The 21,367-nt window shown below is 43.9% G+C and overlaps 1 protein-coding gene across 1 annotated transcript in view; it reads left to right on the plus strand.

The window, feature by feature from the left end:
- IQGAP1 (IQ motif containing GTPase activating protein 1) overlaps positions 1-21,367 on the plus strand; it is a 101,482-nt gene that overhangs the window by 48,111 nt on the left and 32,004 nt on the right. Inside the window, exons 10-16 of the mRNA XM_047735760.1 lie at positions 4,492-4,655; positions 5,482-5,566; positions 6,270-6,433; positions 6,635-6,795; positions 7,173-7,297; positions 9,036-9,199; positions 21,227-21,317. Coding sequence (XP_047591716.1) covers positions 4,492-4,655; positions 5,482-5,566; positions 6,270-6,433; positions 6,635-6,795; positions 7,173-7,297; positions 9,036-9,199; positions 21,227-21,317 — 954 coding nt within the window. The remainder of the gene's footprint in view (positions 1-4,491; positions 4,656-5,481; positions 5,567-6,269; positions 6,434-6,634; positions 6,796-7,172; positions 7,298-9,035; positions 9,200-21,226; positions 21,318-21,367) is intronic.

A 21,367-nucleotide genomic window follows, 5' to 3' on the forward strand; every position in this document is an offset into this window, starting at 1 on the left:
GAACTCATGACCCTGAGATCATGACCTGAGCTGAGATCAAGAGTCGGACGCTTAAATGACTGAGGCACCCAGGTGTTCCTATTTTTCCTATTTTTATTTTTTAAAAAGATTTTATTTATTTATTTAGAGTGAGAGCAGGGAGAGGGACAGGGGGAGAGAGAGATCTCAAGCAGACTCCATGCTGTGAGTGGAGCCCGGAGCGGGGTTTAGTCTCACAACCCTGAGATCAGGACCTGAGCCAAAACCAAGAGTTGGAGGCCTGATGAACTGTGTCACCCAGGCACCCATATTTTTCCTATTTTTGAAAGTAATATTATAATTTCATCTTTATTTCAAAGAGTAATGCAAGTTATCCAGATATAAACCAAAACCACAAAAAAAATTAGACCTCCATTCCCTAGAAATAACCGGTATTGATTTTTTTTTTTTTTTTAATTTATTTGAGAGAGAGAATGCACGCACAGAAGCAGTGGGGAGGGGCAGAGGGAGAGGAAGAAGCCAGCTCCCCACTGAGCAGGGAGCCTGACCGAGCCACTCGGGTGCCCCACTACTATTGATATTTTTATGCATATCTTTAAAAATATATTTAAACAAAAATGAGATTATACCATTCTTACTGATTTTTCTCTATATGTGTTACATACTTTTGAGGAATTTATGTCTTAAAAATGTCATTTTCGTTTTGTCACTCTTTTGCTATAGAACCTGCATTGATTGGTTCCTCACTACTTGCCCAACAAAAAGCAAATCCCTAGCCTAGCGGAGTTTTTTAAAGATTTTATTTATTTATTTGACAGACAGAGATCACAGGTAGACAGAGAGGCAGGCAGAGAGAGAGAGAGAAGCAGGCTCCCCGCTGAGCAGAGAGCCCGATGTGGGACTCGATCCCAGGACCCTGAGATCATGACCTGAGCCGAAGGCAGCGGCTTAACCCACTGAGCCACCCAGGCGCCCCCCTAGCGGAGTTTTTAATGTGGTATTTTATGCATACAACTCTCTGTGTAAACTCATTTGCCTAATTGTGTCCCATATTCATTCTCTTCCTTTCTTGACTCATGAAAGTGTCTCGCTCTGGAGTGGCTTGGACCTGGGACTTGCTCTCTGGGCTTCTTACTAATAGTTGTGTGACATGGACCCCTGTGGCATAGAATTGTTCTGCCGATGGTGAGATAATGCATACAAATTGCCTGGTATTTAGTGAGTACCCATAAACATTGGCATTATCACAGCTTTTGCTGATTGTGTATTCCCACTATAATGCCCTCCTGCCTGATCTCTTACCTGACTCAGATTATACCCGGCATTCACAGTCCGCCTCACTTCGCACCTGCGCCCATTCTCACTCTCCCGTGGCATTTATAGACTAACTGCATAATTTTTCTTTTCTTTTAGATTTTATTTATTTGACAGACAGAGATCACAAGTAGGCAGAGAGGCAGGCAGAGAAGGGGGTGGGGGGAGCAGGCTCCCTGCTAAGCAGAGAGCCCGATGTGGAGCTCGATCCCAGGACCCTAAGATCATGACCTGAGCCGAAGGCAGAGGCTTTAACCCACTGAGCCACCCAGGCGCCCCTAACTGCATAATTTTCTGTGCAATTATATGTTGTCTTATATTGTTTGCCTTTGTTTCTGACATCTCTAACTTCTTGAAGTACAGATTACTTAGGAGTCCTGCTTCTTTTGAAATCCCTGTAATTCCTAGTGTAATGGTTAGACTCACCAGAAGAACTAAAAAGCTTATTTGATTTCAACCAGACTTGACCTTGTTTTGCTAAAGAGGATAATAACAATAGTAATAGTAATCTGTGTCCTCTGTGTTCACTGGGAGGCACTAATTTCTCCCTTGAACCAAGAATCTGAATAACTAGAGAGAACTTTACAGGATTTTACCAGCTCCGTATGATTGGGGGCTTTAAATCCCGACCAGGAGTCTTTTTATTCTGTTCCATCCTGATTCATTTAAGATAATGGTTTTCTGAATAGAGTAACAGTTGTTCCATTCACGCGTGGGTGATGTGTTGTGCTTTATCTATCTGTATGAATCCTAAGCCAGCAGATACAAACCAGAGTGTCCTTTTATCTTTAGTTTTCTCTGTGAGAAGAAAGTCCAGCATGTTTCTTGCTGCGTACACTGCATAAAACACTCTTTGTTTTAATAAGGCTGTTTTTTTCCTACTATGTTGTTTAGGATTTTATAACCGTTGTAGCTTTACCTGGCTAAGTCAGTGAGAGTCGGTTATAAACCTCTGGGGGAAGAGCTGTAGCCATATGTGCTTACAGTGTTCCTTTTGGGATGCCCCGGATGGCTCAGGGGGTTAAGTGCCTGACAGGGTCTCATCTCAGGTCACGATCTCAGGGCTGTGAGATGGACCGCCCCCCAACCGTGTTGTGCTTGAGATTCTTTTCCTCTCCCTCCGCCCTTCCCCCTCCACTGCCTCTCTCTAAAATAAATACTTCTTAAAAAAATTCCCTCAAGTAGCTTTCAGTGTAGCAGGGAAGATGGACCTGCAAGTGAGTAATTTCAGAGCAACTTGCTTAGAACAAGGTATCAAAGGTGTATGAGGTGCAGTCGTAGAAAAAGAAAGGAATAATGACTTCTCCTTGGAGGTTTGTGTAAGAACCTTCACTGGATAGACAGGTGAGGATAAGGCAGGATTCCCCAGAGAGGGACAATCTTTTCCTAACTGGAGAGCAAGAGAAGGTTGTGTGCTAGAAAGATAGGGAACTTTAGGTCCCAGGAATTATCTTAAATATAGATAGGATTCTTTCCCTGAGGGTGTGAGACCAGCATTGAAGCCACTGCCCCAGGAGAAAGCTGCAGGCCAGATAGTTAAAAATGAGAATAAGTTTTTATTTACCTTTTTAATAGAACAAGGAAAATTAGAACTTAGTGGAAGAAAGTATTTAAATAATGTTCTAAACTTCATCATCTTTATAGTATGAACGTTAGTACATGCTTATTTAAATTTATTTATGTAGTAAGAATGCTTCTAGTAAAAGCATAGTCGGCCAGATGCTTTTGTAGATGGATGATCTCAGATTCTCATCGAATACCTAGAGAAGGCCTGGTTGTTTACCTGTATTGGTTTTATTTTCTGTCCCCACTCCTGTAAAAGCTCTACCAGGACGGATATCATTTGTTCTGTTCACAGCTGTGTTTGGGGCACAAGGCAGGTGTTGGGTAAATGCTGTTGAGGGAGTGTGGGCGGGTCATTGGCTAATGGTCACAGGGACCTGCAGCCAGGACTCCAGCCGCCGGTGCCTTGGTGCGGTGATGAGTTAGCTGAGCTACAGGTGTGATCACTGGGAAGAAGTGAAGAGTCCCTTAGGCATTACAGAGATTTAAAAATTTTTAAATTAAAAATATTTTTCCTTTTAACACCTCGTATTAATTTTCTTTTTGTTTTTTGTTTTTACTAACATTGAAACATTTAAAATTTTTAAGTGCTGCTATGCTCCAGATATTTTGATTTTTAGTATTTTATTATTGATTTGTTTTGCTACTTCGGAGATAAAATCAGATCCTTGGGTGGAGCATGGTGGGAGAACTCTGTTTTCTTCTAAAAATGGGGAAACTGAAAATAATACAGTAATGATCACTTCCCAGTGGCTGTTATTTTTGAAGTCAGAAAATACCTTACTCTGACTGCCAACCTAAGACCTTGTTGATTTTACAAAATACAAAGTGCTTTCATGTATGTGATTTCGTTTAATCTTAACACAGTGAAGAATGTGTCTTTATTGTTTTCAGATTAAGGAACTCCTAGGTTTTCACTGCCAGATGTTAAAGACCTCTTGTGACCACGATCCTCTCCAAGTAGAGAATTCAAGAGGGTGTAGACAGCCGCTACCATTCCCCGGGGTCAGACCGCCCCTGCTGTCTGGGCACTCACTGTCCTGGTGTGTTCAGGAGGTAGTGGAGTAGTGAAGGGATTCAGACTGATGCTGTTAAGAAGGAATGAAGGCTTTTTAGTCTGGGCTGGACTGTCAGAGGGAAAGAGGGACTGGATGTATTTAAGCGTCAGCACTAGGGTGAAAGCTTTCAGTTTGGTTTGTTTTGTTTTTAAGGAAGATTGCCCAAAGATGTAGTACATTGCTGTGGGAGAAGCCTTCTCCTATTCAGGAGTTTCATCTAATAACAACTTGGTGTTTAGAGAGCATTTAGACATGCATTGGTTTGGGTTGGCGCCTCTTCTCTTGCTGCCCATATGGGTGCCAAGGTGTCTGCATCTGGAAGCTCTTTAGTAGGCCTGAGGCGTGTCCAGGAATCCATTAACTGACGAACAGCCTTACTGGGGACCCCTGGACCTGGTGACTTTAAGGTTCTCCTCTAGTCCCAAGATCTTGTGCTTCTGTGATATTCCAGAACAAAGGCCATCTGAACTATATTTCCCTCATCTGAAATCAAGATTGGTTTTGGGGAAGGAAGAGTATTTTAGGCTGTGATGCTCACATAGTGTTCTCATAAACTGTGGCCTTTTCCCCTCCTCAGCGTCTTCTGCCTTAGCAAATGTGGACCTGGCTTTGGAGCAGGGCGTGGCACTGGCCTTGTTCAAGGCCCTGCAGTCTCCAGCTCTGGGCCTTCGAGGGCTGCAGCAGCAGAATGGGGACTGGTACCTCAAGCAGCTCCTGAGCGACAGAGAGCAGAAGAGACAGGTAAAAGTCGGGCGGGCCGAAGCCACAGGCGTTCATGCACAGACATGTGACTTGTGTGTTGTCCTTTAATGATTTTGATGGGGCCTTTTCCCCCTGTAGTTAGAATATAACCTATGGTTTTTAGTATGACATTTTTCCCTGCATACAGATGAAGGTTTTTAAAATATCCTCAGGTAAAAAACACACTGTCTTTAGCTCTCTTTCGCTTTTCCAGTTGTAAGCTCTCTTAAACAGGTAGTACCTCCCTCCGAACCTAACCACCCCTTCACTGGAAACATGCTGCTTGTCCCCCAACTAAAAGCCTTGAGGAAAACCTGAGTCTCTTTTACTTTCTGACTTTGGGGATTTCTACTTAAAAGAAAGCACACATTACTAATTTCTTCCGGCCAGCACTGGGAAATGCTTAACGTGCAGGAAGAGTGGACTGTGGAATTGTACTCAGTGGGGTTTGTAGCACAAATGCGAGTGGCTTCCTTTTTTGTCTGAATGGGGACAAGCAAGTGTACATTTTGCAGACTCCCAGCATATACCAGCCAGAGTAAGCAGCACTGATGTGCTATTGAGTCTATAAAGCCTCTTGTGTCAATATTTTGATGCCTCTCACTGTTTTTTTTTTTTTTAATGTGCTTGTGTCTGAAAAGTCACTCTACCCCAGATCTGGCGGGGCTTTGGCTCTCAGGAGGACTGCCACTTTCTCCGCACGGAGCCTGATGCTGTCACTTAGTGCCGTGGTTCTTCGCCTCTGTGACTGCTGTGAAGATACCACCGTAAGGCCTGGAGGCAGAGGCATGAGAATCTTCACGTAAATGTTCTTTGCTTTTCTCAGGGTGGCCAGGCCGATCCCCTGCAGAAGGAGGAGCTCCAGGGTGGCGTGGATGCTGCAAACGGTGCTGCCCAACAGTATCAGAGAAGTACGGGTCCCCTCCCTGAGACCCTGAGTGGGGCTTAGGTCCCTGGGGCGTCTGAGGTCAGCTCCCATCACTCCAAGCCTGCCAGCCATAATCGGGTACAGGGTGCCTCTGGCAGGAGGGCTCCTCTAGTTCTCAGAGTAGAACCCGAGTCCCTATGGGCTCACTTCGGCTAGCAAGCACTTGAGCATTGGAGGAGACGACACTTCAGGGCTTGGTGGGTACCTTCTGGACGGTGAAAGAGAGAGAAGGACATTCCCAATGTGGGCAGAGAGGAAAGGGAAGTGTGAGCAGAGATGCGGATGCTGAAAGATGTATTGAGGCAGCAGTGGTTAGAATAAGATCTTTGTAGATAGCTGGGCCCGAGCTGTGTAAGACAAAGGCTTGGAAAGATTGTGGAAACCTTTGAATGGCAGCTTGAGAAGCTGGTACTTGAGTCTCCAGGCTGCCCGGGATGGAAGAGATGTTTTAGAAAGAGGTGCAGGACAAATTGGAGTGGAAACCGCTTTATTAGGACGTGGTTGGCATAGCGGACAGTTGCCCTGCACACAAAGGGGGAGGCTGTCTTTTTAAAGATGAAAGTTCCACTTCAAACATCACAGTTCTCAGTTCATCCGCAGAATATAACTCTGTCCTATGAGAACTGCGTCTCCTTCCCCTTGGGCCTTCCCAAGCCAGCTGCATTTCTGGCCCGTTCTCTGCGCAGGGCTGGCAGCTGTGGCAGCCATCAACGCTGCCATCCAGAAGGGTGTTGCCGAGAAGACCGTCCTGGAGCTCACCAATCCCGAGGCCCAGCTGCCGCAGGTGTACCCCTTTGCTGCTGATCTTTATCAGAAAGAGCTGGCTACCCTGCAGCAGCAGAGTCCTGAAGTAAGTCAGCCCCGCCTGTGTCGGAGAGCGGAGTGGAGTGGGGGTGAACTTAATCCCCACTTCTCAGTGTACTTGGCAGAGCTTTTTTTTTTTTTTTTAAACCAGAAACTTAGACTTCTTACGGCTTAATTGAACCTCTGACCTCCCTCTATATCCAAGACTGTCTGTCATCACCCTTTTCCCCTTCCCTTCTCTGTACAGCATAGCCTCACCCACCCCGAGCTCTCTGTCGCCGTGGAAATGCTGTCCTCAGTGGCCCTAATCAACAGGGCGCTGGAGTCGGGGGACATGAACACAGTGTGGAAACAGCTGAGCAGTTCTGTGACAGGCCTTACCAATATTGAAGAAGAAAACTGTCAGAGGTGGGTGCCCAGGGCGGTAGATGGGATCCGTGGGACACCGTTACTCTGTCTGTACTCTGTTGAGGGTCAGCTCTCTCTCTCACAACTTTGGGGTTGTGAGTTTAAGTCCCACATTGTGTGTAGAGGTTACTAAAAAAACAAAAAAGCACAACCTTAAAAGAAAAAGTGCTATCTTTGCATTTTCTTGTTTTGCTGAAGGTAACTCCTCAGTCTCAAAGCTGCCCCCTAAGATATGTGAGGCTGTCAGAGCCCCTTAGCTGTCTTTGGTCCTTGGATGCTGTGTCTCCAGTCTTCTCATTCCTGTCACCCCTGACAATCCTAAAGGTCCCTTTTCTTACATTGTGCTTAATCGCTTTTTTTGTTGGGGGGCGGGACAGGTATCTGGATGAGCTGATGAAACTAAAAACACAGGCACATGCAGAAAACACTGCGTTTATTACATGGAATGACATCCAGGCTTGCGTGGACCATGTGAATCTGGTGGTGCAGGAGGAGCACGAGCGTGAGTAACGGGCCCACCCATCCCCTCAGAGAATGAACCCGTGCCAGGTGGTGGGGTTCTGTGAGCTGCTTCTAAACGCCGCTCCAGCTAAGGTTGCATATTGTTTCCAAAACGTCAGGCAACCGCTCCAGTCAAGTGGTATGTAACCAGAACTTAAACTCTCAGGAGTGACTTGAGCGTGATCTGTTATTTTTAAATGTTTCATAACAGGTAGTTCTGACACTCACCACCCCGCCTTGGGTCATCCCGCGTGGGTGTAGGGCTCGGTCTTCCCTAAGACTCCTCTCGTTTCAGTCACCAGCCCGGGCTCTGAGGCGTTCCCAGGTCACCACACTTCTGAGCCACTGGCTGTAAACTCAGAGCTTCCCTCAGCAACCCCACCTCAGGTCCAGTCATGTGCTGGAATGACTTAGAGAACTCGAGAAAGTGCTATATTTATGATTATAGTTTTTTAAGTAAGGATACAAATCAGGACTGGCCAAAAGAGGAGACCAGTAGTGATCCCAAATATAGCGGGGACCCAAATGCCAAGCTTCTGTGTCTCAGGCAGCGTCTTCGGGATGTGAATCACAGTGAGGGAAGCTCTCCTGAACTTTGGCCAGGCAGAGGTTTTCAAGGATGATTGTGAAGGATTGATCAGTGGCCACGTAATTAAACTCCATTTCCAGTCCACCCCACCCCCTCTCTCGAGATAGGAAAGCTGGGCTGATACCACAATATCAAGGGGCTCAAAGCCCCCGTATTCTGATCACATGCTTGGTCTTTCCAGCATGACCAGCCCCCATGCTGAGGCTATGAGTGGGAGGAGGGGAGGCCACCTCTTTAGCCTAAACTCTGGGGTGGTCCTAGAAGCCGGGGTGGGAATAACAGATAATTATACATAATCCAGTCATTTAGGAAGTTTTTTTTTTTAAGATTTTATTTATTTGAGAGAGAGAGATCGAGAGAGTACGAGATAGGGGAGAGGTAAGAGAAGCAGACTCCGATGAGCAGGGAGTCCAATGCTGACTCAATCCCAGAACCACAGAAGCATGACCTGAGCCAAAGGCAGTCGAGGAACCAACACAGCCACCCAGACACCCTCATTTGGGAAATTCTAATGGGGTTAGTGGCACCTTCCCAGCAACTGAGGTCAAAGGTCAACTGAGTTTTTATTATACCACAGAATCTTTACAGAAGTAGCACAGCTGCCCGAGATACCTGAGGAGTGAACATTTCTAGTTTTAATTTGTTTTCCTCTGAAAAACAGTGCATTGATTGGTGAGAAGAGCCTTGCCTTAGGGTTGGGGAGCCCTGGGGTGGGATCCGCTGTCCACTTATTCAAAGTGGAATTTCGAGGAAGAAATCTCTGAGCCTAGTCTTTTCTTAAAGATGTTGAATCAGGGACTTTTTACGAGCCCTTGAATGCTAACATTTTGTGAATCAGAAATGGTTTCAATCATACTTGAAAGCTATACTATTAAAGCCAGTTTTGTCAAAATTCTTTTTCATGTAGAGCAATTAAAAATAAAACAGACGTGAGGTTTCAATTGGACTATGGATACCAGGGAGTTTGTTTTAAATGAAACAAACCAAAAATTTTTAAAAATTTAAATGTTGCTCAATATTACAGGTGGCAAATTGTAATTTGAGTCATGATAGCGCTTGGGTAGATTTCTGATTACTTAGCATGTTTAAAAATTGATGTGTTTATATCATTTCTTAATTAAAAAAATAACCTTTGTCCCTTCATATTTAGGGATTTTAGCCATTGGTTTAATTAATGAAGCCCTGGATGAAGGTGACGCCCAAAAGACTCTGCAGGCCCTGCAGATTCCTGCGGCCAAACTTGAGGGCGTCCTTGCAGAGGTGGCCCAGCATTACCAAGACACACTGATCAGAGCCAAGAGAGAGAAAGCCCAGGTGAGTGGAGTGAAGTTGTCCCTTTGTGTTCAGAGAACTTCCTCCCTCTGGGAATCAAGATAAAGGTAGGGCTGTTTCCTGGACACCTTTAGATTCAGAGCACTGGAGGGACGTGAGATATGACAGTACATGTTTCGACTTTGTGTGTGTGTGTGTGTGTATGTGGTTCTCTGTTGTTTTTGTTGTAAACACATCCCTATCTCTTTCTCTTTTTTTAAGAGAGGGAAGGGCTGGGAGGGACAGAGGGAGAGGGAGAAAGAGAATCTTAAACAGGCTTCATGCCCAGTGTGGATCTTGACTTGGGTCTTGACCTCACAACCCTGAGATCATGACCTGAGCTGAAATCAAGAGTCAGACAGATGCTAAACCAATTGCGACACCCAGGTGCCCCCCTTCTTGTGTCTCGTTAAGTAAGTTCTGTGTCAAAGTGTAAGATCCAAAAAATGTGTAATTTATACAAATTGTATAAATTTGTTGTTTATTTGTTGTATAAATTTTCAAAAGTTGAGCATACCGGGGAAAAACTTAACAGAGCAGTGTGCAGCATCCCATTCTGCTTCGTCCATCTCCTCTGCCCCACCTGCTGGGAACCACCATCCTGATTTTTAACACCACAGTTGAATTTTTGCCCGTTTTAAAACGGTATTAGAACGGTATATGAGTCCATTCATTATGTACTCTTTTGCTTCTGGTTTCTTCTGCCCAAAATAGTATTAGTGAAATTCATCTGTGTGGTTGCAGGAAGCAATAGTTTGTTCATTCGTATTGTTGGGTCCCCTTCCGCTCGGTGGTTCTAGATTCTGCTGTTGGAAATCTTGAATCGTTTCCCACTTTTTGGCTATTACAAATGGTGCTTCTTTGAATATTTTAGTACATGTCTCTTGGTAAATACATTTATCATTTCTGTTAGGTGTACATTTAGGAGTAGAACGTATGTGCCATAGGGAATGCACGTGTGTTAAGCGTTAGCAGATAATGTCATGTTTTTATGATAACTTTATTGAGATATAAGTGACGTAGCCTAGATCTCACCATTTCAGAGTGTACATTTCCGTGGTGTTCAGTCATCACAGAATTGTGCGACCGCCGCTGCAATCAACTTTAGAACACTTTTATCACCCCAAAAGGAAACCTGGCTCTCATAAGTCACTTCTCATTTTCCCTCAATCTCTCCAGCTCACGGCAACCAGAAGTCTACCTCCGTCTGCGGATTGGCCTATTCTGGACATTTCACGGACATGGAGTCATTAACATGTGGTCCTTTGTGACTGGCCTCTTTCACTTAGTGTGGTTTATCCAAGTTGTAGCGTGTACTGGTAGTACATCATTTCTTTTTATGGTCAAATTATATTCCATTGTGTGGCTTTAGCACCTTTTATCCATTCATCAGTTGATGGACATGGGTTGTTTCTGTTTTATAGCTATTAGGAGCAATGCTTCTATGAACATAGAGACTTTTGTAGCCGATTATAACACAAACATATCATTTAAAAAGTTTGTCTTACCTCTCAGCTAGTTTGTTGAGGAAATGGACAAGATTTATACCTCTTTTTATCATGTTGCTGAGTAGGAAGTTGCTTTGTATGTAGTAGACCCTCAGATATTTGTTCCATGGTTAAGGCATAATTCTGTTTTTCTAATTGTGATTGATCTCCTTTTAGGTTCTTCCTAACTAATAACAGTTCGTTGTTGGAAGGACGATACCTTTCTTTTCTGACTTAGAGGCTCCCTACAATGAGGTTCTGGTAGCAAGCAGAAGAAATAAATGAAATTCTTTTTTTTTTTTTTTTTTTAATTAAAAAAAAAAAAATGTAACTTCTACACCCAGGGTGGGGCTTAAACTCACAACCCTGAGATCAAGAGTTGCTCTACTGACAGGGCCAGCCCGTTGCCCCTCTAAAAGAAATTCTTAATTTAGGGGGTCAGATTCTTTCTGGAAAATCAAAGGTAGAAAAACAGACCAGGGCTTCTGTGTTATTGGAGCTTTTGTATAATCACACCTATGCAGGCTCTGTAAGTTTGGGTTGGGACAGAAGAGTGTGGGTATTACTATAGTGTTGATAGGTCCCCTTTGATTCCATTGTCAGGAGAGTAGTTGGCATTACCATGTCCTAATCATGTAAATGTGGCAAGTACAAGGTTTCATTTAAGAGGCACATGATTGTGCTGAATGTTGAAACACAGCTCCTGTTGTGTAGTCAGGAAACTTAGAAAAAGGGATCAACTGATTTCATTTACTTGGGTGAGAAGCAGTTGGCTGTAGGGAAGTTGTAAATGGAGTTCTCTGTCTTGGATATTAATTTGGGATCATTTGGATCAGAGCCTCTCAAACTTGGCTGATTGTTAAAACACTTGAAAAGTCATTTTTAAAATACAGATTCCTAAGCTTTAACTCTGTTCCTGCTGATTCAGAATCTCTAACTTGGGGCCTGGCTGCAGTAGTTTTGGGGAGGCCAATGGTGGCGGCGTTTGTTTTTGCTACCATGTAAGTCTGGAAGGAATCTTAGGTCTGATGGACAGAGGTGTGGGCTTTGGGCGAATAACCTAGATCTGGTTTGCTAAAAAAAAGGCAACCTCTGAAAAAGGAGAGAGTCGTTGGAGGGTATAACTTGTACCTGCTCTCACTCATGCTGTAAGCCTGACTGCTCCTTTTGTTTGGGTCCTGGCAGTTAAAGTTTTAGAGGATGTGACTAGAGTTTGAAGCATTTCCTTTTGCTGGGAAATAACTTTGAGAGTTCATCAAAGGAGGAGAAGGGAGGGGGGCAGGTTAGAGGAAAATTTGCTTCATACTGCCAGGCTTGGCTTTAGTAGACTGCATATTTGGTAGAATTGGCTTTTTTTTAGGCCTTAGCTTCGTAGTTCCTCTAGCCATTTTGGGAGTGGTTTTAAAAATAATCATCTGAGTTCTAAATTTAGCAAGCAAAAGATCTTAATTTAAATTTGGTCTGTAGTTTTCTTTTCTTGTGATATCTTTGTGTCTGGTTTTGGTATCAGGGTAATACTGGCCTCATAGACTGAACTGGGAAGCATTACTTCCTCTTGGAGGTTTTAGAAGAGTTTCTAAAGGGTTGGTGTCGACTGTCTTTAAACATTTGGTAGAATTCACCGGTGAAGTCATGTGGTCTTGTGTTTTGGGTTTTGTTTTGTTTTGTTTTTGTCGAATGTGTTTTGATTACTAATTCCATGTCTGTATTTGTTATAGGTCGGTTCAGATTTTCTTCAAGTGTTCTCTATGCTTCCTACTCTTTCTCATTGCCTTCTGGGAATTCCATTATGCATATATCGGTATTATAAATTGTGTCCACAGGTTTTTGAGGCTTGGTTCATTTTTCCTCATTCTTTTTTCTTACTGTTCCTCAGACTGGAGATTACTCCTCAGACTAATTTAAATTGACCTATCTTCAAGTTCACCGATTCTTTCTTTTGCATGCTGAAATCCCTCTAGTGAATTTTTCATTGCAGTTATTGTACTTTTCGACTCCAGAATTTCATTTCGTTCTTTTTAAATAAATTTCTGTCTCTTTATTGTTATTCTTTGGTGAGATATTGTTCTTATCCTTTTAGTTCTTTAGACATGGTTTTCTTTAATTCTTTGAGCATATTCAGAATATCTGAATTAAGTCTTTGTTTCCCTTTTTTCCTGTTTGAACCATGCTTTCCTGTTTCTTCCCCCTCCCCAACTTTGGTAGTTTCATAGAATTGTCTTTTCTTCTTCCTTTTTAAAATTTTAATTCCAGTATAATTACCATACACTGTTACATTAGTTTCCGGTATACAAGACAGTGATTCAGCAATTCTGTGCATTACTTAGTGCTCATCATGGCGGTGATCTTTAATCCTCATCTCCTGTTTCGCCCATTCTCCCACTCACCTCCATTCTGGTAACCATCAGCACATTCTCTATAATTGAGAGTCCAGTTTTTTGGTTTGTCTCTCCTTTTCCCTTTGCTCATTTGCTTTGTTTCTTAAATTCCACATATGAGGGAGGTCGTATGATATTTGTCTCTGACTGGCTTATTTTACTTAGCATCATACTCTCTAGTCCCATCCATGTTATTGCAAATGCAAGAGTGTTTTTTTATGGCTTCGTGGTATGCCATTTACCTTATCTCCTTTACCCATTCATCTGTTAATGGGCACTTGGGCTGCTTCTGTAATATGGCTATTGTAAATAATGCTGCAGAAAACACAAGGCTGCATATATCTTTTCACATAAGTGTTTTTGTATTCTTTGGGTAAATACCCAACCGTGGGATTACTGGGTCATGTGGTAGTTCTGGGTTTTTTGTTTGTTTGTTTGTTTGTTTTTGTTTCTTAATTTTTTAAAAAAAGATTTTATTTATTTATTTAACAGAGAGAGAAAGATCACAAGTAGGCAGGGAAGCAGGCTCCCTGCTGAGCAGAGAGCCTGATGCAGGGCTCTATCCTAAGACCCTGAGACCATGACCTGAGCCGAAGGCAGAGGCTTAACCCACTGAGCCACCCAGGCACCCCTTTGTTTCTTAATTTTATTAATTTATTTGAAAGAGAGAGAGAGAGAGCGCGCGCAAGCGCACTCTTGCGCAAGCACACAAGCAGGGAGAGGGGAAGAGGGAGAAGCTGGCTCCCTGCTGAGCAGGGGGCCCAACATGAGGCTCTGTCCCAGGACCCTGGGATCATGACCTGAGCCCTAAGGCAGATGCTCAACGAACTGAGCCACCCGGGCGCCTGTGGCAGTTCTATTTTTAATTCTTTTTTCTCAAACAAGGGGTCTCACGTGTATATTATTGAACCAACCAACTATTGCTGAAGCCAAGTAGCAGAAGAATCATTTCCCCAATAAAACATGTCTATCGTTCAGGTAGTAGCGATGCTCACAGAGAGAAGAAACAAGTTTGTGCTCTTCATGCAGAATAAATGTGTGCGCCGTCTCGTGTGTGATCCCTCATGAGCGCAGTCTGGTTCTTCAGTTCCTCCCTGGAGTTGTACCTGATTTTATTACCAGTTTTCATCCTTATCCCCTGGGGAATGGAGTGATTCCGCCTTTGTTTCTTGGCCGGAAGTTGCTTGATCCTGAAAGTCTTATGAGAAGATGCGGTGAGGAACAGCTGCACATACCATGATGGTGGGCAAAAGGAGAGAGCTAGGTTTAACTTTTTGAGGCATCTCCGTACTGTTCTCCGCAGTGGCTATACTGGTTTGCATTCCCAGCAGTGCAGGAGGGTTCCTTTTTCTCCACATCCTTGCCAGCGCTGGTTGTTTCTTGTCTTTTCGGGTTTTTTAGCCATTCTGACAGGTGTGGGTTGGTATCTCATGGTTTTGATTTGCATTTCCCTGATGATTGTGACATTGACATTCCTGGGTCTGTTAGCCAACTGTGTGTCTTTGAAGAAATGTCTTTTCATGTCTTCTGCCCATTTTTAATCGGGTTATTTGTTTTTTGGGTGTCGAGTTGTGTAAGTTCTTTACATATTTTGGATACTGACCCCTTATTTGAAATGTCATATGCAGATATTTTCTCCCATTTGGTAGGATTTCTTTTAGTGTTGTTGATTGTTTCCTTGCTGTGTGGAAGCTTTTTATTTTGATGTGGTCCCAATAGTTTATTTTTACATTTGTTTCCCTTGCCTCAGGAAACATATCAGAAAAATGTTGCAATGGCCAGTATCAGAAATTACTGCCTGGGTTCCCTTCTAGGATTTTTATGGTTTCAGGCCTCACGTTTAAGTCCTTAATCCATTTTGAGTTTATTTTTTTTTTGCATGATGTAAGAAAGTGGTCCAGTTTCGTTCTTTGGCATGTAGCTGTCCAGTTTTCCCAACACCATTTGTTGAAGAGACTTTTTTCCCATTGCATATTCTTGCCTTCTTTGTTGAAGATTAATTGACCATGTAATCGTGGGCTTATTTCTGGGCTATATACTCTGTTCCATTGATCTACGTGTCTGCTTTTGTGCCAGGACCATGCTATTTTGATGACAGCAGCTTTGCAGTATAACTTGAAATCTGGGATTGTGATACCTACAGTTTTGTTTTTCTTTTTCAAGATTACTTTGGCCACTCGGTGTCTTTCGTGGTTCCATACAGATTTTAGGATTATATTAGTCTGTGAAAAATGTTTTCAGTATTTTGTTGGGAATTGCATTAAATCTCTAGGTTGCTTTGGGTAATACGGATATTTTAACAGTATTTCTTTCTCCTAATCCATGAGCATGGACTGTCTTTCCATTTGTGTCATCTTCAGTTTCTTTTGTCGCTGTTTTTTTAGTTTTCAGAATTCAGGTCTTTCTCCTCCTTGGTTAAGATTATTCCCAGATATTTTATTATTTTTGGTGCAATTGTAAATGTGATTATTTTCTTAGTTTCTCTTTCTGCCGCTTCATTATTAACATATAGAAATGCAACAAATTTCTGTATGTTGATCTTGTAGCCTACAATGCTACTGAATTCATTTATCAGTTCTAGTAGTGTTTTAGGTGGAGTCTTTAGGGTTTTCTATATCATGTCATCTGCAAATAGTGGAAGTTTTACTTCTTCCTTACCAATTTGGATACTTTTAGTTTCTTGTCTGATTGCTGTGGCTAGGACTTCCAGTACTATGTAGAATAACAGTGGTGAGAATGGACATCCCTGTCTTATTCCTGACCTTAGGGGGAAATTCTCAGTTTTTCACCACTGAGCATGATATTAGCTGTGGGTTCTTTATATAGGGCCTTTATTATGCTGAGGAATATTCCCTCTAAACCTACTTTGTTATGGGTTTTTATCATGAATGGATGTTGTATTTTGTCAAATCATGCTTTCTTGTTTCTTTGCATGTCTTTTAATTTTTTGTTGAAAACTGGATCTTTTAATAATTGGGTAACTCTGGAAATAAGAGTCTATCCCTCAGGGTTTATTGTTGTGTTTGTTACTGTTGTTTGTTTGGTGACTTTCAATTCTGTTAAGTCATGTGTGGCTACTGAAGTCTCTGCTTGATTAGCTACAGGTCAGCTAATGATGATGCAGAATATTTTAATTTTTTGAAAAAGATTTTATTTATTTATTTATTTATTTATTTGAGAGTGAGTGAGTGAGTGGGGTCAGCGGAAGGGACAAAGGGAGGGGGACAGGTAGACTCTTGGCTGAGTGTGGAGCCCAACACGAGGCTCCGTCCCTCAACCCCAAGATCATGACCTGAGCAGAAACCAGGAGTTGGACCTTTAACTGACTGAGCCACCCAGGCACCCGTAGGCAGAGGATTTTTAAATGCCTAGAATCAGTAAAGCTCCAGCCTTTGCAGAGGGCCAGTGTGCATGTTGGGACACACCTTCAGTACTCAGCCAGGCAGTTTACGGTTCTGCCTTAGCCCTCGCTTCATGCTTGCACAGAACCTCAAGGTCAGCCAGAGGTGAGCCCTTACAGCTTTACCAGATCTTTTCTGAGCATGCGCACAGCTTGCACGTGCACCTGGCCTTCTGGATTTCCATCTCAGGAGCATGTCAGAGACTTTTCAAAGCTCTCTGCACGTCTCATTCTCAAACTTTTTTTTAAAAATCTTTTTGGTTACTTATTGTTTGCCTAAATTTTTATCCACTGCTATAGACATCTGTGATATTAAACAAGTGCTTCTTTCTGTTTTTGGTAAATGGCCCTGGAGAAAAAACTGTTTGTACTGGGCAAGCTCTAAGTTCAAAGGAAGATAGCCTTGCTGTGGCTTTCTAGGGTTCTCTGGAAACAGATGAGGCTCTGAAGGATGAGTGTGTGTGTGTGTGTGTGTGTGTGTGTGTGTGTGTGTGTGTGTTTGGTGGGAGATAGGTAGGAGTGGAGCCATTTGAAGTGCCACAAAGCTCACAGTTGTTGAATTGTCCCAATTCAGTGTTTTTTCTTGAATAAACTCTGTTTGCTGCAAGTCTTGGTCAATTTTTCAAGTTTTGAAAAAGATGATTTTTGCCAGGATTTTATTACTTTCATGTAGGAGAGGATTTTCAGATGTCCTTACTCTACTATTTTCACTAATAGTCACTTTTCTCTTCATTTAAACTTGGTTTAAACTTGGAATACTTGCTACAAGTAAATTACTAGTCATTGGTCAGTAATATCCGAATGCCAAGCCATGGGTATCAGAGATTCTGAAGGAACCCATTTTATAATTACAGATCTGAATGACTGGTAAATCTCTGTTCTGTTCCCCCACCCTATAGTATGTCTGAACACAGACAGACATACATGCATGTAGCTAAAAATAAGCTGGTATGGGGGTGCCTGGGTGGCTCAGTGGGTTAAGCCTCTGCCTTCAGCTTAGGTCATGATCTCAGGGTTCTGGGATTGAGTCCCGCGTTGAGCTCTCTGCTCGGCAGGGAGCCTGCTTCTTCCTCTCTCTCTCTCTGCCTGCCTCTCTGCCTACTTGTGATCTCTCTCTGTCAAATAAATAAAATCTTAAAAAAATAAGCTGGTATGCACCTGTGTGACTGTTGCACAATTGTTGGGATACTGAAATACTTTTGTTTGGCACACTGCTTCTGTGCCGTAACTGAAGGATTACTATACCTAATCCAGCGGGCCACACGATTCTGCTGCATTCTGGAAGTTCAGTGCTTGTGCATAATTGATGCATATGTTGTAGAGATTCAGGTTCATGTATGTGTGTGTCTACATGTGTATATGGCATGTGTGGCAGAGTTTATATGTGGCATGGTTTGCATGTGTGACGACAGATAAACTCTTACATATGTTACATACATGTACACATGATCCTCTGCAGCCTGGATTTTATTTTTCCTCACACATGCAAACCATGCTGCATATAACAGGAGAGACTTCTAAGGACGTGTTAAGGGGTAAGAAGTGCCCTCTGGAGGTGTGCAAGTCTGTGCTTTACACACACACGTGCGCGTACATGTACGATAGCCGTTCTTTTGCCCCTTGTCCCTTTCCTTTTACCGTAATTTGTGGCTTCTCCACCTCTTTTACCTATAGTCACTGCCCACTTTTTTGGCTCTTATTTCTGGTTTCTGTCTCTTCACCTCTCCTGAAACGGAGCCAGTTGGCTCAGCGTTAGCGTTGTTAGGGGCAGTGTTTCAGCATATTTTATGTAGCATTTTCACTTTAAATCTTTTTTATTTCCGTAATCTCCACAACACCTAGCCCAGAGTTTGTAACTCCCTGCTCAGTGATTTGTGTTAATCTTGGCTGATCTCTTTAGAGCGTGCAGGGGCATCTGGGGCTTTTGTCATCTTACTGGATCTGATCGGAGCTGAGTGAACCTGTTCTTTCCTTGCCCTGGGATGAGGTGATGTATGTCGCCTCTCTTTCCCAGTATTTCTGTATCATTTTTTCCCAGACACGCCTGCGACACCCGTCTGTTCTTCTCTTGCCTTCCATACTGTAGCTCTGCCCCCTGTTTCTTAGGGGAGGATGTGAGGATGTGTGTTCATGGTTCTGCTCTAGTCCGCCTGGGGCAGAGAGAAGGCACGACTCTGAATGGGCAGAATTCTTAGTAAGCTGTGCCTTCCTGTGCCAAACCTCCTGGCTCTGCGTGTAGCAGATTCTGCTCAGAGGTATCTGTCTGATGGGTAATTAACTTAAAAGCGAACCCCAAAGAGCCTAGTTCTGTGGAAATACTTCTGTTTTTATGTGAGAGGATTTTCAGGCTTCCTCTGTTGGAGCCTGCGCCTCCAGCCCTCTCGCTGAGGATCTCCCTGTTCACACCATCCCAGAGCTGTGGCTCCCTCATCCTCCTGTGTCACCCTGAAACTCTTGCTTGGCATTTCCGGAATTTGTTCGGAATTTGTTCGTGTGATTTTAGGGGGATCGTGTGTGGCCATTTTCTGTTTGCAGTAACGGACAGGGATGGGCGGTAGAAGCGTGCGAGCTTCTGCAGCTCTGTGGTGATTTGTTCCCCACCGTCACTTTCTTAAAATTGGGACAGTGCCCCCTTGGGATTCTAAGCCCAGCACTTACCATAGTTTGCTTAAATGATCTTTCTTTGCAAACTGCATTTCAAAGGAGTAGATCATTGCTTTCAGTGTCAGTGGCCTGCCTTTGGCCTTTCCTGTCACCAGTGTGCTTTATAAATGGCAGGAATTGGGGACGGCTTGGCTCTGCCGAGTGAAACATTGTGTCTCCCTCCACAGTAATGTGGGGGGCAGGTGAGGCCTTCTCTGAGCTTTGGCGAATTCAGCTGGTCGGCCTCCTGCGGGTGGTGAAAAGTTCCACTTGGCCTCGGAGCCCAGACCCTGCTTCATCTGGCACCATCGTTGTGGTTCCTGCCCCCCCACCCCCACCCCCACCCTGTTGTCTCACTGGCAGATCGTATTTACACCAGACAGTCAGAGTGGGGTTTTGATCTGCCATTTACTCCGATGGCTAATAGCTTGAGCCTGAGAAGCAGTTAATTTTGTTGGCTCTGCCAGGATCGTCTCAAACATGACGCTGTCAGCCTGGCCGTGTGAAAACCTGAGGTTCCTCACCTCTTGTGGAGAAGACTCACGTCTTCATCTACCGAATTGGAAACATGAGCGAACAGACAACCCTGCTGGAGACAGTTGAAACTTCTATAACCTCAGTACGATCCCTGAAAGCTAAGTCGGTGTCAGAGGTTTCCATCTCTGACTCTCAGGCTGAGACTAGGCAGATGGCAGGGTATGGACCGTGTTGCCTGGGCCCCCAGAGCACGGAGTCCCGGGGCTGCTCCCAAAGCCACTTGCCCAAATCAGAGAGTGGTAGCCAGATTCGTGGACACTGGAAGATACTAGAGAAAGCTATTTCTGGCAGTCCAATTCTACTTAAAATGCCTTTCAGAGGGCGCCTGGGTGGCTCAGTGGGTTAAGCCTCTGCCTTCAGTTCAGGTCATGATCTCAGGGTCCTGGGATCAAGTCCTGCGTCGGGCTGTCTGCTCAGCGGGGAGCCTGCTTCCCTCTCTCTCTTTGTCTGCCTCTGCCTACTTGTGATCTCAAAATCTTAAAAAAAAAAAAAAAATGTCTTTCAGAGCAAATGATTGCCAGTAAGCTACTGAAAAAAAAAAAAATTGGGGGCACTTTGGTCAGTTAAGCATTGACTCTTGATTTTGCCTCAGGTCATGATTTCAGGGTGGTGAGATCAAGCCCCATGTCGGGCTCTGTGCTAGGTGAGGAGCCTGCTTTAGATTCTCTCTCTCCTTCTCCCCTTCACCCCCACCCCCACCAGCTCATGTGGTCTCTCTCTTGGGGGAAAAAAAAAAAAAGCCCAAGACGTATTTAGAAAGAGGGAGGTAAGCCAAAACTGCTATTTCATTTGTGTCCCCAGTATTCAACTCAGACTACACTGTGGACCTGTGAGGCCTTTGTTGGCCATGCCAAGGAAACTAATCACCATTTATTATGTTTCTGTGTGAAAATGTGTTTTTAAGTTTCCCACAACTGATTTAACATTCAAGTTTTAGAATCTAAAGGGGCAGGGTATGTTAGATTGCCTGTAATGGCTCCTGGATTTACCTGTGATAAAGTCTGATGCTCTTAAAAACAGTCGTCATAGAAAATGTCAGTGTTGTTGCCCAAGGGGGCTTTTTAAAAAGTACCACATGGGGGCACCTGGGTGGCTCAGTGGGTTAAGCCGCTGCCTTCGGCTCAGGTCATGATCTCAGGGTCCTGGGATCGAGCCCCGCGTCTGGCTCTCTGCTTGGCAGGGAGCCTCTCTCTCTCTCTCTGCCTGCTTGGTCTCTCTCTGTCAAATAAATAAATAAAATCTTAAAAAAAAAAATAAATAAAAAAAATAAAAAGTACCACATGTTCATATTCATAGGGTGGCCCCTGTCATACTAATGAAGTCCCTGGGCCCCTTGCCAGTTGGTCCTTCCGCCACTTCTGCTCCTCTTGCCCTCCCACACCATTTGCCTTTATCTCGCGCGCGCCAGCGCATCTGAGGCATGTCTCTGGCCCTCTTCTACCAGGTTGCCGATGCCCAGCCTCTTCCATTTGACTATTTGGTGTGTCTGATGTGTTTGAAACTCCTTCTTCACGTGATTGAGTGCCCAAAACCCCCTTGATGTCCTGTACCCTAATTTGTTGTTTTGCTTTCTCATGGTGCGTAGGAGACCCAGGACGAGTCAGCTGTGTTGTGGTTGGATGAAATTCAAGGTGGGATCTGGCAGTCCAACAAAGACACCCAGGAAGCACAGAGGTGTATGTATCTGTGGTTTATTTCTGTTCCCATGGCGAGTGGGGGTAACGCC

This window comes from Lutra lutra, chromosome 7, assembly GCF_902655055.1.
Source record: "Lutra lutra chromosome 7, mLutLut1.2, whole genome shotgun sequence".
Taxonomy (NCBI): Eukaryota; Metazoa; Chordata; class Mammalia; order Carnivora; family Mustelidae; genus Lutra; species Lutra lutra.